General features: G+C 44.1%; 1 protein-coding gene and 1 long non-coding RNA gene across 2 annotated transcripts; one reads left to right on the plus strand and one right to left on the minus strand.

The window, feature by feature from the left end:
- The first annotated feature begins 179 nt into the window (after window positions 1-179).
- LOC130851572 (uncharacterized) lies at window positions 180-2038 on the plus strand. Its single transcript, XR_009053226.1, has 3 exons — window positions 180-246; window positions 1125-1177; window positions 1887-2038. It is a non-coding gene; the product is annotated as an uncharacterized LOC130851572 (long non-coding RNA).
- TMEM139 (transmembrane protein 139) lies at window positions 202-2738 on the minus strand. The gene is made up of 2 exons (XM_057732071.1): window positions 2032-2738; window positions 202-1813 (listed from the first exon to the last, which is right to left on the minus strand). Exons 1-2 carry the CDS (start codon window positions 2538-2540, stop codon window positions 1420-1422), a joined length of 903 nt encoding a protein of 300 aa, XP_057588054.1. The 5' UTR covers window positions 2541-2738; the 3' UTR covers window positions 202-1419.
- Between the last annotated feature and the right edge of the window lie 11852 nt (window positions 2739-14590).

Genomic DNA, 14590 nt, shown 5'->3' on the forward strand with positions numbered 1-14590 from the left:
CGCAGGCGCAGAGCCCCGCGGTGGACGCGCGGCCCAATGGGGTGAGCGAGCGCGTTCGGCGGAAAGGGAAGCGAAGAGCCGCCCCGCCCTACGTGGCCGTCCGATTGGTCGTCGGTTCCCGCGAAAATCACAGCTCCCGCCCCCCCGGCACCGCCCACCTGTCCTCACCCGCCTATTGCAAGGACTGTACAGAGATGGGTGTGGCCGGACTTTTCACTTTATTGAAGTTGAGCAGTTGGGATCAAGGTAAGCAGGACAAGGAGAGCACTAGAAGGCGCTAGACAGGTCCCCGCGCAAAGAATGAGGAGCGTGGGTCAGCGGTGGTTGAGCAGCTCCCGCTGGCTCAAGCCTGCATCACAGGCACAGCACGTGATGACAGAGACGCTGGTGTTGTGTTTGGATCTGAGGAAGCAGGGCAGGGGCCCTGGGGTAAAACCCAGCGGTCAGAGCGCAGGGCTGAGGCTGAAGCGACTCGAGACAGTGCAGGTGGCTCCAGTGCTTCATACTAGATGATCCAAGAGGGATCCTTGGATGCTTAACCACCCCTCTCCAAGGAGCTTGGGTTTCCACGCATCTTCAAAATCAGAAGCCCCTCGCCGTGGGGCAGTTTACTCCACTGCTTCCTGATAGGCTGGGGGCCCTGCACTGGGGACTGCTCTCCAGGCCCCCCGGGCCAGGAACTGCTCCCCTGCCGGAGCAGTGGCCATCACAGTTTTGATTAGCTCTGCTCTTCCAGGAGGCCTGGCACACTCCTGGTCACGCTCAGCCCTCCCTGTGTGCAGACACAAATGGTCCCCCATTCTGTCTACACGAAGCCTTCCACCCCTCCCCAGTCACTGACCAAGACAGAAATTGAGAGATGTGTGGATGAATTGGCTTCTGTTGCCTTGTACTGAAAACACAAGGGCCGTGGGATCAAAAGAGCAAGGTTCAAGACATTTTTGTGCTCTTCACTAGCGGTGTGCCCCTGTGCAAATTATCAGTTTTTTTCTGACCCTTAGAATCCTCATTTTTCAAAGGAGGGCAATAATACCTCATTTTTGTGATCTAATAGAGGCAAAGGACCTGGAACAGAAGCAACAGAGCTGTCACTCAGAATCGTGTTTCTTTTCTTCCTTCCCTAGATTCTCTGGATCATCTCCTCATCTCACCCTCAGCCTAACTCTGGAAATACCAGGTATGGGGTAGGTCACTGAATACTGCCTGAAGACTCAAATTGTGCCACCTACACCTCTGGGATGCGCCACCTCAAAACTGGGAAGGGCTCACCGTAGCCTGACTCCCCTCTGGGATAAAGCCCTCGTTTGTGACATCCAGGTGGAGACACAGTTCCTGACATAACAGGCACTGGGAAGCATTGGTTGAATGACTGAGTTAGTGGGTCTGGTGCAGAAAGATGATACATCCTGGGCAGGTCCTTTAGAGGGGTGTCCGGTTGTTTCCATAGAAAACATCATCATCGGGGTTACCAAAGCTGACATCATAGGCAGGGGGTGGAGTAAGGGGTTCCAGTTTAGGGAGCGTCCACAAGCTCTGCAGATCAGGAACAGTGGACGCCACCCGTGGTCCCCGAAGCCGCAGGCTGACTGGAGGTCTTCTAGGGCTTCTTGAGGTCACAGATCCCTCTGAGCCCACTCGCCTGTCCAGTCTAGCTCTCCTGGGCTTCTCTGGATGGTTAGGCTGTCCCTCCTCAAGTCCTGGGGGGATTACAATACTGCTATAGGAGGGTGGTTGATCCGACTCTTGGGGGTGGCACTGTGATTCCGACACTGTGGCCTCTTCATAGGTTGGCACCTCAAAGGCTTCATTGTCCCTAGAGGGGAGAAATAAGATCATTAGTGATTTCCTGAAAGGAGCCTTTTTTTCCCTTTTCTATCTTCTACCAGCGAAAGACCCCTCCACTAGCCCCTGACCCCTCCATTCCCTGATACCAGTGACAGGGGAAAGCAGAAGCTGTATGCCTAGAAGCTAGAGGGACACAGGGAGAGGGTCCACATGTACTCCTCCAATCCTGCCCATCCCTTAACTCACCGTGCATTGCTGGAGGCCCCTGGGCTCTCGGTCTGCACCCGTCGGGACCTCCGTTCCAAAACACAGGCCAGGAAGCAGGACAACAAAAAGAAGCCACCCAAGGTGAGAAAGAAATAAGCAACAGGGACGATGTCCGGCCGTAACCCCAGCAAAGCCAGCCCCAGGAGGAAGGAGGTGCAGCACAGGAAGAGAAGTGGCTTCTCCAGCTTCCCCCACAACTGGCTTGGCACCATGGCCCCTCCCCAGGCTCCTGCAAAAAGACACACAGCTGTTGTGTCTAAACTAGTAACTGGCATAATGGCTGGGTCAGATTTCAAAGTAAGCATATTAGACACCTTTGTTTGGGTTTGTTTCTTCAATCTCAAATTAAATAAATGGCCAAAAGAAATGATCTGCAGGGTCTCCTTCAGCTCTGGAATTCTCTCCAGGATCACACCATTGTCCCAGGGTATCAATACGTATGGCATAGTCAGGAAACCAGCCCAGGAGTTCTGACTCCTAGCCCTCATGAGAGTTTACTATGTCATGGCCCTGCGTTCCTTCCTTTTTCCTTGTCCCCTGTTACCTCCCTTCCAGCTCTACATTTCTATGCCTTCCAGGAACCAGTCTCGGGCAGGGCCTGCCTGGGGCCACAGTGCTCACCGGCATCTCTGGAATCCAGGTGATGGGGAGGCCCTGCCCTTTATTACTGCTGGCACTGAAGCTCCACCCCCACGTCCCCAATCCAAGGCCCTCAGTCTGACCCTGTAGGGGAGAGAGCACCACTTACTCTGTTTGACCCCGTCTTCCCATTTCCTCCAGTCAGCCAGTGCTCCGGTTGGAAGGAGAAAGTGCACATAAACAGAACAAAGTCACAGGACACAACTACCTGAGACTTTTACAGACAAAGGTCTAGGGCTACGGACAGAGGCCCAGATGATTCATGACCTCTCTACGCCCCATATCTGTCAGGGTCCCCCACCCTCTACCGGCCCTAACTCGGTAAACTCAGATTTCAAGTTTCCTGCCTGGAGGTATTACTACAGGGGCTGGGAGGCTGGTGGGGAGAAGCCTTTTCTTTCCTCGGCAACACAGCAGCAGCACCTGGGCAGCCCCTACCCCCCACCGGCCTGTCAGGAGTTCCCTGAACTGCATAGGAAGGAACGGCAGATTCTACCAAGGGGCCAGACCCCCTCCTAACACCCCAGCCCCAAAGCCACCTCCCCCCTGCCCCTCTTACCAGCGCTAGGAGCTCCTCCCTCACCTGTGTCGCCAGACTCTGCAGGAAGTAGGTTTTAGTGGGGTGGGAGGAGGAGAGGGGGTGGAGCCCACTGGCTCCACCCTCTTTTCTGCCCCAATCCCTTCATTCCCGCGCAGGCTTCCTCCTCCCCTTTTCTGCTTAAGGCTGAACCCCTATTACTGCCTGACCTTGATTTTTCTGGCTCTTATTTACTCCACCCACCCCCTACAGAGCCCTAGAGAGAGTAGTGTACTCCCCAACCTCACTGCCAGTGATCTTTGTACCTCAGACCAGAGGTAAATTCACCTTTCCATCTCCCTTCTTCTCAATGCGTTTGGTATTCCGAGCAGTTCGCATTGTATTTAGGTAATATGTTTTGTGCCTGGGAGCAGAGACCATGGCTTATTTAATCTCCGTGGATCACATAGTGCTTTGCACACTCTTAGCACTACTGTGAGCATGGAATGATGCGTCCTGCTTCTGCTGCCAAAGTACCATTTCTGTAAGTTCCTTGTTTTCTGCAGACCGGTAAGACATGTTTGTGTGTATTCTTCTTGGCCCAGTTAAGTCTTGATTCTTCAAAAGCCACCTCCGAGGTGATGCCTGCTGCAGAGACTGTCACCACCGCGTCTGCATGGCATTCCTTCGTACCGAGCAGGACCCTGTGGGGCCCTCCTGGGTACAAAAGCCTTTCCGTGTCCCCCATCTCTTGTTTGTAGGAAAAAGGCTTTCGCCTCCCAGACCTTCCGGGAGTTTCAAAGTTTCTAACTAGGGAAGTAAGGGAATGTAGAAACAAAGGAGGAGCGGTCAAGAAACAATAGTTCAGAGATAAAGCAGAGTTCTGGTTCCTCCTCAAGGGATATAGTAACAATGTATCTTTGAGATCTTCTACAGGAACTAAGGCCCCCACCCAGGTGGAGGATGATAACTTTAGGCAGAGCACAAAATTCCTGGGGCACTGCCCTATTACCTCACCGCTAACCAATCAGAAAAAAGTCACACATCCCACAGCCCTCACCTCATATTTTGCCTTTAAAAACTTCCCCCAGACCATCAGGGAGTTCAGGTCCTTTGGGCAGGGGCCACTTATTCTCCTTGCATGTCCCTTACGATAAACCTTTCTCTGCCCCAAACTCCAAAATTTGGGTTTATTCAGCCTCCCTGTGGGTCAGGCAAATGAACTTGTATTGGGCAGCGCTTCCACTGGGAGCTTCTCAAGGTGAGTGGTTAGTTTCAACCATCTCTGAATCTTTGAAACTAACACAGTTCCTGACACATGGTAAGTGCTCACTGAACACAGTCAAATGCTCTCATTAGAAGGCTGCCGTTGCACCTGGCCTCACCACAGACTGGAGATCTGGGACCCACTCTTCAGGTGTGAATCTGGCCGTAAGTCTGGGTGACACAGGTGCTGGGAGGTGCAGAGTGGCTGGAGGCGTACTTTGTTCGTGAGACAAGGCCGGACTTCGTGCCTTCAGTGTTTCTAGTGGACAAACCGAAGGGGTAGTAGTCCTGGGGCACAGCCAGGGCTACTAGAGCAGAGGATGTGGAGTGTGTGTGTGAGAGAGAGAGAGCGAGAGAGAGGAGCAGGGCCGGGGGTGGGGAGAAAGAAAGGAAGAGAACCAGAATGAGGGCAGAGAGGAGAGTGCGTGTGCCTGGGGCTGTGTGTATGTAGTGGTGGGGTGTGAGTGTTGAGCTCTGTCCCAGATTGACAAAGGAGGGGATGATCCCGGTAGCAGGAAGGCTGTGATAGTCGAAACGAGCTGTGTCTCTCTAGGAAGCGGGAATGCAGGGTGGAGGAGAACTGGTTGTTGCAGCCGGCCCTATGTAACTGCGGGTTCCACATTCACTCAGATTCACCCTACCTCGCATAGAAAATATTCAGAAAAAACAATCTAGAAAGTTCCAACAAGCAAAACTTGAACTTGCTGAGTGCTAGCAACTATATAGCATTTACATTGTATTTACAACTATTATGTATCATTTACATTGTATTGGGTATTATAAGTAATGTAGAGATGATTTACAGCATATAGGAGGATGTGCTAAGTTATATGCAAATACTACATCATTTTATATAAGGGACTTGAGCATCCTCAGATTTTGAGCATTTATAGGGTTTCACTGCAGTGTGTACTCTATGATATCCAATGAGATGTGAGCTTTGAATGAAGGCTTTTCCACATTTGTCACATTTGGGGGGTCCTGGAACCAGTCCTCTACCAATACTGAGGAATGACTATATTTTGTTTCCACCAATTTTCTTACTATTCAGCTCATAAGGAGAAAGTATGGCTGGGATCAGAAGGACTTGGATCTATAGTGAATATATTAATAGAAGGAAGTTGGCCCAGAGTCATTGGTAGGCATGATAACTAAGAAGGCTTAGTTAAGGAGTGAGTTCTACACTGGGGGATTTGGGGAGTGTCGGCTGAGAGGCGAGAGGGCCAAAGGGTGAACGCTGGAATGACTACAGTATGAAAGGTCATGCATGCAGTCTGGGTGAGGTGGGACCTTTGGAGCTTAAGTCTCTTGGTTGCTAGAAGGAGCCTGCACTAGAGAGACTTGTTAAGTAAGAACTGGATGTAAATCACAGGGGCTGGACTTCTGTCCAGCTGTGCCCTACAATATATTCTCCCTTTCAATAATTTTAAATAGATTGTCTAAAAATTCCCTTTGTTAAAAAATATAAAATGTGGGACTTTCCTGGTGACGCAGTGGTTACGAGTCCACCTGCCAATGCAGAAGACACAGGTTCAGTCCCTGGTCCAAGAAGATCCCACATGCCGCGGAGCAACTCAACCCATGAGCCACAACTACTGAGCCTGTGCTCCACAATAAGAGAAGCTACTGCAGTGAGAAGCCCGTGCACAGCAAGGAAGAGCCCCTGCTCGCTGCAACTAGAGAAAGCCCACGTGCAACAACGAAGATCCAAAGCAGTCAAAAAAATTAATTTAAATTAAAAATAAATAAAATGTTACAAAATATTTGAAGGCTAAAGAAAAAATTATCTGCAACCTCATTACCCTAACATGGCCATTTAAAATTTCTACACATTTCTTAGTCTGTTCACACACAAACCAGAATATACTCTAGTTGAGATCACAGTATGCTCACCATTTTATCTTTAAAAAAACTTTAAACATTGTAACATACAGAGTTGCCTTTTGATACAGTCTTTATTGTAGTAATTTCTAATAGCTAATAAAATAATATTTTATTGAATGGATATACCATAATTTAACATACTTTATATTATGTTATTCAAAAACATTGAGTTTGTTTTATTCAATTTTGCTTTTTTTTTCTTTTGGTTATCATAAATAATGCTTTAAGAGATCAAAAAGTAGATTAATGGTTACTAGGGGCTGGAGAGAGGGAGGAATAGGGAGTTACTCCTAATGGATTTATTTTTGGGGTTAATGAAAATATTTTCAAATTAGGTAGTAGTGATGCTTCTACAACTCTGTGAATATACAAAAAGAAAAAAAAAAAACAACCAAACCCTGAATTATACACTTTAAAAGAGTGAATTGTACTTTTATAAAGCTGTTTAAAAAAAGCTGCTCCCTTCTAGGTTTAGTTTTTCCTTCTTTTGGATTATTTCCTCCAGTTGAATTCTAAGGAATGCCATTATAGAGACAAACAAGGTGAAATTTTTTATTGCCCTGAATGCGTGTGGCCAAACTCCTTCCCAAAGGTTTTATTTTCCTTTTTTCTTTATCAACATAGTATCCTTAGCAGAATATGAATTCCCCACTTAATTCAATTGTTTTTCTACTTTCTACTTGCCTGCTTCCCACAGACCACCTTGCTGGAGGTTGGAACACCCCTCTTGACTGGCCCACTACTCTGTGTCATTTTGGAACATGATGGTGCAGGGAAGTGGGTGGTCAAGGGAAAAGGGGAAGTGGAGATAATCCACAGCCTTTCTGAGAAGGGTCATGGGTGTCTCCAGATTTCCATGGTTTTGTGTTTCTGAATATGGATCTGTTTTATACTTACAGCCAACATGTGTGGAATGTTTTGTATGTACTGCTCACTGTGCTAAATGCTTTACACAAATTAGGTAATTTAAAATATAATGTAGGGACTTCCCTGGTGATCCAGTGGTAAAGAATCCACCTTCCAGTGCAGGGGAATTGGGTTGGATCCCCGATCAGGGAACTAAGATCCCACATGCCACAGGGCAACTAAGCCCTCGCACCACAACTACAGACCTTGTGCGCCTCACCTAGAGAGCCTGCATGCCACAAACTACAGAGCCCAAGAGCTCTGGAGCCTATGCACCACAACTAGAGAAGAGAAAACCATCACGCTATAACTAGAGAGAAGCCCACATGCCTCACTGAAGATCCCATGTGCCGCAACTAAGACCCGATGCAGCCAAAAAAAATTTAAAATTTTTTAAAAATTAAAAAATAAAATATAATAAGAGGTAGTTTGTATTATCATATCATTTTGTAGGTGAAGTCAGAAACTTGAAGAAAATATATAGCTAATCAAAGGTGAGGTCAAGATTTGAACCCACAGTCCCAGTCCAGAGCCCTGGCTCTTAACCACTGTGTCATCCAACTCTGAACACTTTTTTTTTGGCTGCCTAGTTGTGATAATTTAACGCAACACCTATGACATTCTAAGATCATTACCCTGGTCTTCCCTAGAGGAGTGGTTAGATGTTATTTTCCCCATTGTTTGGCATCTTAAGAAAAGACATTTTCAGACAGCAAAGGCAGCAAAAGAAATTATCAGAAGATAGAGTAAGGTTATCGGCCTATAAAGCAAGATTAGGAAATTAAGATTATAGGCTCTATCAGGATGCTCATCTTTTATGAGGTAATTAAGACTGAAAATAAAAAGTAACATTTTAACTAAACAGCTCTTAGAAGTCTGATATGCAGGTGACTTCTTCCAACACCATATTGGTGGTAGAAACAGTTTAGTTCACACCCACAATCTCATTTAATCCTTACTAACAATCGTGGGGTAAATTTGATTATCATTTTCATGTTGCAGAGGAGAAAACCAGCTCAGAGAAACTCCATGATTTGTTTAGTTAGAATCAGACTCAGAATCCTGAACTTTTAACTCTGTCGAGAGTTTTTTTCCTCTGTGTTAGTTGCCTTACAGCTCCTCCAAGTGTGTAGGGAAAGTGGTTAAATGATGTAACGGGAAGTAAATCAGAAACATTGATATTGGGGGGACAGAAAAGCTTTCAAAGAATCCTCAAGTATGTAAGGATAAATATTACCCTCATCAGCTAGTTGTAATATTGTACAAAGCTCATTGGGAATGAACTGAGTGAACGATGGGGTTCAGAGCTGTCAGGTATTCAGCACTGAGTCACAAAAAGCAATCCTGAAATTTGAGAAATCAAGTGTGGTACTTGCCAAATAACTCAAAAAGCATTGTGTTTATTGGAAAATTCTACAGAGAGTGGCACCAGTATCCCACATAAATGTCTCCACACTTGAGAGAATAGGGATGCATTGTAGTTAATCACATATTTTTTGGAAATGCCGAAACCAGGTTTCAAATCTCAGCTCTACCACTTACTGTGTGACCTTGTATAAGTACTTAACCTTTCTGGGTTTCAGTTTCTAATTTGTAAATTGGTGAAAATAAGCCCAAGCTTATCACCCCTTTCCCACCCTGCTCCTCCAGCCTGGCTATGACGCCTGAGCTGCAGCCAAAGTCAAAGTGTAATGGCCACACCACGGACCCACCGACGGGGCCACCATCCTGTCACAGGGACTGAATTTCACTGTGGAGCATTTGTTTGTAACTCACATTTTACATCGCCTTCTGCTAATCTCTGGAGTTATCCACCCAGGAAATATAACACTTTTGATCTTGGTCTCCAGGATTTTCTGAGGTGGATGGAAACATGATACCCTGACACGTTTGCAAGGGTTAATGATTAAAGACAGTATCCGAGAAAGTATCAATGTGTGAAAGTATCAATGTGGGGATATTAACAAATTTTTTAAACATAAAAATTAAAGATATAGATTACTAAAGATAATTATTTTAGTTAATTAAAAATAATCTATACTCATGGTATACATTTCAACAGTTAAAAAGGACTAGAGTAAACAGTAAATCTTCTTTATACCCCAATACCTCAGTCTCTTAGTCCCCTATTCTAGAGACAACTACAGTTTCCCAACTTTTTCTGGATATCCTCCCAGAGAGACCTTGACTGAGCAAATGTAATACAGCCAGGCTCCCTTTCTTTATGCACATGGGAGCATGTCATAGATATTGTTTTACATTTTGCTTTTTCTACCTAACAAAATATATTGGAGATTGTTCTTTATCAATATGTAGAGTTCAGCATGTATAGACCATTTTATTGTGAATTTTTAAAAACACAGAAAAGAATTTTACAGTGAACACTCATACCATCTATATTCTATAATTAATATTTCATTATACTTGCTTTATTACATATCTATCCATTGCTTTATCTATCCATCAATACATCTTCTTTTTTTGACAAATTTCAAAGTAAGCTGCAGTCATCAGCACAATTCCGCCTAGCTACTTCAGCATGCACAATAGTAACTTAAGTTAAATATTTGTTTACAGTTAACTTTTTTTTTAAGTAAAATTTGTATGCAATGAATTGCACAGATTTTAGGTGGACCATTCCATGAGTTTTGATAAAACTTAAATTGGTATAACCCAGACTCCAATCAAGATAAGAAACATTACTATCACACAGAAAGTTCCATCATTCCCCTTCCCAGTCAACCCTGTAGGCAAAAGTATGTTCAACATTATTAGCCCTTAGGGAAATGTAAATTAAAATCACAATGAGATACCACTACACACCAATCAGAAAAGGTAAAATAAGAAATTGTAATAACATCAAATGCTGGTAAGGATGTGGAGAAACTGGATCACTCATGAATTGCTGGTATGAACGTAAAATGGTATGGCCACTCTGGAAAAGTATAACAGTTTCTTTACAAAACTAAACATTTATTTACCACATGACTCAGCAATTGTACTCCTGGGCATTTACCCCAGAGAAATGAAAAGCTATGTGCACACAAAAACCTGTACATGCTTGTTCGTAGCAGCTTTACCTGTAATAACCCCTGTGATATTGTGATTGATAAGATGGATATAGATATACACATATTTGGATATTCAGATGACCAAAATATAATTTCTCATATACATGTGGTTTTAGTCCACAGTTCCTTACTCACAGCTTCCTAAAGCCTTGGAATTTCCTGAGCATTGAGAGTGATAAAGGTGTCTTTTGTGAATGAAGTGATTTTTAGAAGCACCTAAAGCTGGGGGGCCTGGTTAACAGGAGAACCAACCAAGTGATTAGAGGGTTGGAATTTTCAGTTCCACCCCCTGATTTCTGGTGAGTAGAGAGGAGCTTGAGGTTGAATCAATTACCATTGGCCAGAGATTTAGTCAATCATGACTATGTAATGAAGTGTCCATAAAAATTCCATTTTCAGAGAGCTTCCACATTGGGAAACTGGGATGCTTCCATGTGCCACTGTTACTGAGTCCAAACTCACTCTGCTCACTGCACGACAGGCCAAGGAATTGGAGAGGAGGTGTTGAGGCAAGGAATATGACTATCTGGAAAGCCAGCAGACTGTGAAGATAACAGACTAGTGTCTCCTAAAAACCATCTTATCAGGGTCTGGACGCCAGTTTCTTTCATAGAATCAGAGAGGGAAAAGGGGGGAAGTAAAGTAAAAAGTGTTATCAGTCCTGCAAAACATTTCCTGGAATGACTAGCCTTGGGGAAGGGGTGTGTTAATTTCACAGTGTGTAGGGTTCCCTGAGGCAGGCCACTGTGTGTGATTAAAGCCACGGAAAGCAAAGGTTAAAGTCAAAGAAACAGATCCAACATGGAATCCAATTTAGCTCTTCCCTGTTACACCATCAAGCTGGTCTCCAAGCTCCATGAGGACAAAAGTTCCTTTGTTCAGGATATCGCCCTATGTATCTCTTCATCTGGTTTTTAAATCATATTCTTTAATATACTTTTATAATAAATTGGTAATCTAGTGAGAAAATGGGTTTTATTGAGTTCTGTGAGCCGTTCTTGCAAATTAATCAAACCTGAGGAGGGGGTCATGTGAACCTCTAGCTTATAACCAGTCTGCCAGGAGCACAGGTGACAACCTGGACTTGTGTCTGGCATCCAAAGTGGAGGGTGATTTTACGTGTGGAATGTGATGCTGTCTCTGGGTAGATAGTGTCAGAATTGAGTTGAATTCTCAGACACCCTGCTGGCATCCGAGAATTGCTCGTTGGTATGAGAAAGCCTACACACACACACACACACACACACACACACATACACACACACCAGGAATTTGGTCCAGAAAGTTTTTTCAGCCCCAAACTGGAAATATCCTTCAACGGGTGAAACAAAACTGGCACATCCATGCTAAGGAACAGGACTCAGCAATAAAAAGAACAAAAAACTTGGGTGGACCTCAGGGGGTTATGCTGAGTGAAAACAAGCCAATCTGATTCCATTCGTACAGCCCTCGTAAAATGACAACTAAGTGAACAGATTAGCAGTTCCCTGGAGTTAGGGAAGTGGGGAGAGAGGAGGGGAGGTGGCTGTATGAGGAGTCCTTAAACTGAAAGCCTTCTGTATCTAGACTGTGGTGGTTGTGGTCACATGAGTCTACAGGTGATAAATTTGTTGTGTGTCTGAGCTCGCTCTGCTTGACCCATGACAGGACAGTGAATCGGAGATGAGGTGTTGAGGCAAGGAATATGACTTTATTCAGAAAGCCGGCAAACTGAGAAGATGGCAGACTAGTGTCTTCAATAAATCATCTTATTGGGGTCTGGCTGCCAGTTTGTTTTATAGAATCAGAGAGGGAGAGGCTGTGAGGAAGTAAAGTAAAAGGGTCTTCAGCCTTACAAAAGATCTCTGAGAATAACCAGCCTTGGTGACAGGGTATGTTAATTTCAGCCATTCACACAGGTGGACTGGGCAGATTGTCTGCCCGTGGGCAGAACATGGGCAGTTCAGTTTAACATTCAGACAGAGAGGCAGTGTTCCCTGAGGCAGGCCATCATGTATGATTACAATATCAAAAGCAACAAAAAGCAAAGGTTAAAGTCAAAGAAACAGATCTAACATGGAGTCCAAGTTAGCTCTACATGGTTACAAAATTACATGGAACTAAACACAGACACACAAATGAGTGCATGTGAAACTAGTGAAATCTGAATGAGGTTGATGGATGGTATCAATACCAGTTTCCTGCTTACGCTATTGTACCAGATATGCACGTTACCACTGGGGAAACTGGAGGAAGGGTATATGGAATCTCTGTATTACGCCTGACATTTGTGTTAAAAAAAAATGAGTATTTCTGGAAGGATACACAAAAAAGCAGAGAGTGGGAAAGGGAGCACTCTTCACCTTTCATGTCACACGTTGTTCTTTGTTTTTGTTTTATGATGTGCATGCAATACTTTGTTGTTTTTAATTACCACCTGTGTTTTTGGTTCTGTAAAAAAATATCACTTTTAAGAATTTTACCTAAAAAAGTTGTGTTTTGGAAGCATAATGTTATTTGGTAAACTTGGAAGTTGAATTACAACATAGGAAGCAGTTCAGTATTGAATTCTGAGCATTGACATAATTGCAGATTTTATATTACAACTCTTGATCAGAAGGAGAGGAGAGGAAGAAACTAAGAATAAGTATGAAACTGTTTAAATTCGAAGAAAAGAGTGTTCTTTTATCGAAAAAATATATAGCTGCATTTGGAGGCTTTTCCCTTTCTTGCCGTGACAGTTAATTTTATGAGTCAACTTGACTGTGCTAACGATACCCAGAGAGCTGATAAAACATAATTTCTGGGTGTGCCTGTGAGGGTGTTTCCAGAAGAGATTAGCATTTGAATTGGTAGACTGAATGAAGGAGATGGTTCTCACCAGTGTGGGTTTTCATCATCCAATCCATTGAAGGTCCGGAACAGCACAAAAAGGCAGAGGAAGGGACGATCTGCTCTGTTTGAACTGACACAGCAATCTTCTCCCCTCAGACATTGGTTTGTTTGTTTACCAGAATAAATGATCGTTTAAAAAACTATACAAATAAAATGGAAACATTTTGATATATTTTATTCCAGATTGATACCTTAATGTCCTCTGTAATGTATTTTTTAAGAACTTTTATTGAGATATAATTGACATACAATAAACTGCATTGTAATGTATTTTAATACATCAAGACATAATTGATGACTTCCCTGGTGGTGCAGTGGTTAAGAATCCACCTGCCAATGCAGGGGATACAGATCTTCCCTGGTTGGGGAAGATTCCCACATGCCGTGGCGCAACTAAGCCGTGCACCACAACTTCTAAGCCTGCGCTCTAGAGCCTGTGAGCCACAACTATTGAGCCCACATGCCACAACTACTGAAGCCCGTGCACCTAGAGCCCATGCTCCGCAGCAAGAGACGCCACTGCACTGAGAAGCCCACTCACCACAACGAAGATTAGCCCCTGCTCGCCACAACTAGAGAAAGCAACGAAGACCCAATGCAGCCAATGTAAATAAATAAGTAAATAAATAGACATAATTGAGATCATACTATATAGTTTCATCTTTTTTTCCAATCAACATTACATCCTAAGAATTTCCAAAGTTCCTAAAAATTCTTCACAAGTTTTTGATGCCCATGAAACATTACATCCTGGATGTACCCTAACTTATTCAAAAATCCTGTTTGATATTTAAGTTATTTGATATCACAAATAATGGTGAGAGGGACTTCCCTGGCAGTGCAGTGGGTAAGACTCCGTGCTCCCAATTCAGGAGACCTGGGTTCGATCGCTGGTAGGCGAATTAGATCCTGCATGCATGCCGCAACTAAGAGTTCACATGTCACAACTAAAGATCCCACATGCCACAACTAAGACCTGGTGTAGCCTAAATAAATAATAAAAAACATATAAAAAAATTATGGTGAGACAAGCATCTTTAGTCACAAAACATTGTCTCTACTCCCCCTGCTCTCAGCATATGAAAACTTCAATATACTTGAATATATTTAACTTCAATACATGAGAAGTTCCACTTTGTTTTAATTTGCCCTTATGTTTCCCCATATTTTTATTTTATATTAGCTGCACATGTCACAAATCTCCTTCAGAGGAGGGAGTGCTTATTTAGATTTGTACTTCTGACATTACTTCACAGGTAAGCCTGGCGAGGATGATTTGAAGTCCTAGAGTATGCTGGAATAACAGAAAAGGGGAGAGAGGAGGAAGACAGAAAGCAATGGTGGATAAGAGGGGAAAATGGGACATGAGATGAGAAAGCCA

This window comes from Hippopotamus amphibius, chromosome 4 (assembly GCF_030028045.1).
Source record: "Hippopotamus amphibius kiboko isolate mHipAmp2 chromosome 4, mHipAmp2.hap2, whole genome shotgun sequence".
Classification (NCBI taxonomy): domain Eukaryota; kingdom Metazoa; phylum Chordata; class Mammalia; order Artiodactyla; family Hippopotamidae; genus Hippopotamus; species Hippopotamus amphibius.

Bases quoted from the DNA above. Each gene is read 5' to 3' on its own strand.
- TMEM139 (XM_057732071.1), bottom strand. From the start codon at position 2,540: ATGAGGGCTAGGAGTCAGAACTCCTGGGCTGGTTTCCTGACTATGCCA. The intron at 1,814-2,031 runs GTGAGTTAAGGG...TCTCCCCTCTAG, and splicing joins GGGGCCTCCAGCAATGCACG to GGACAATGAAGCCTTTGAGG.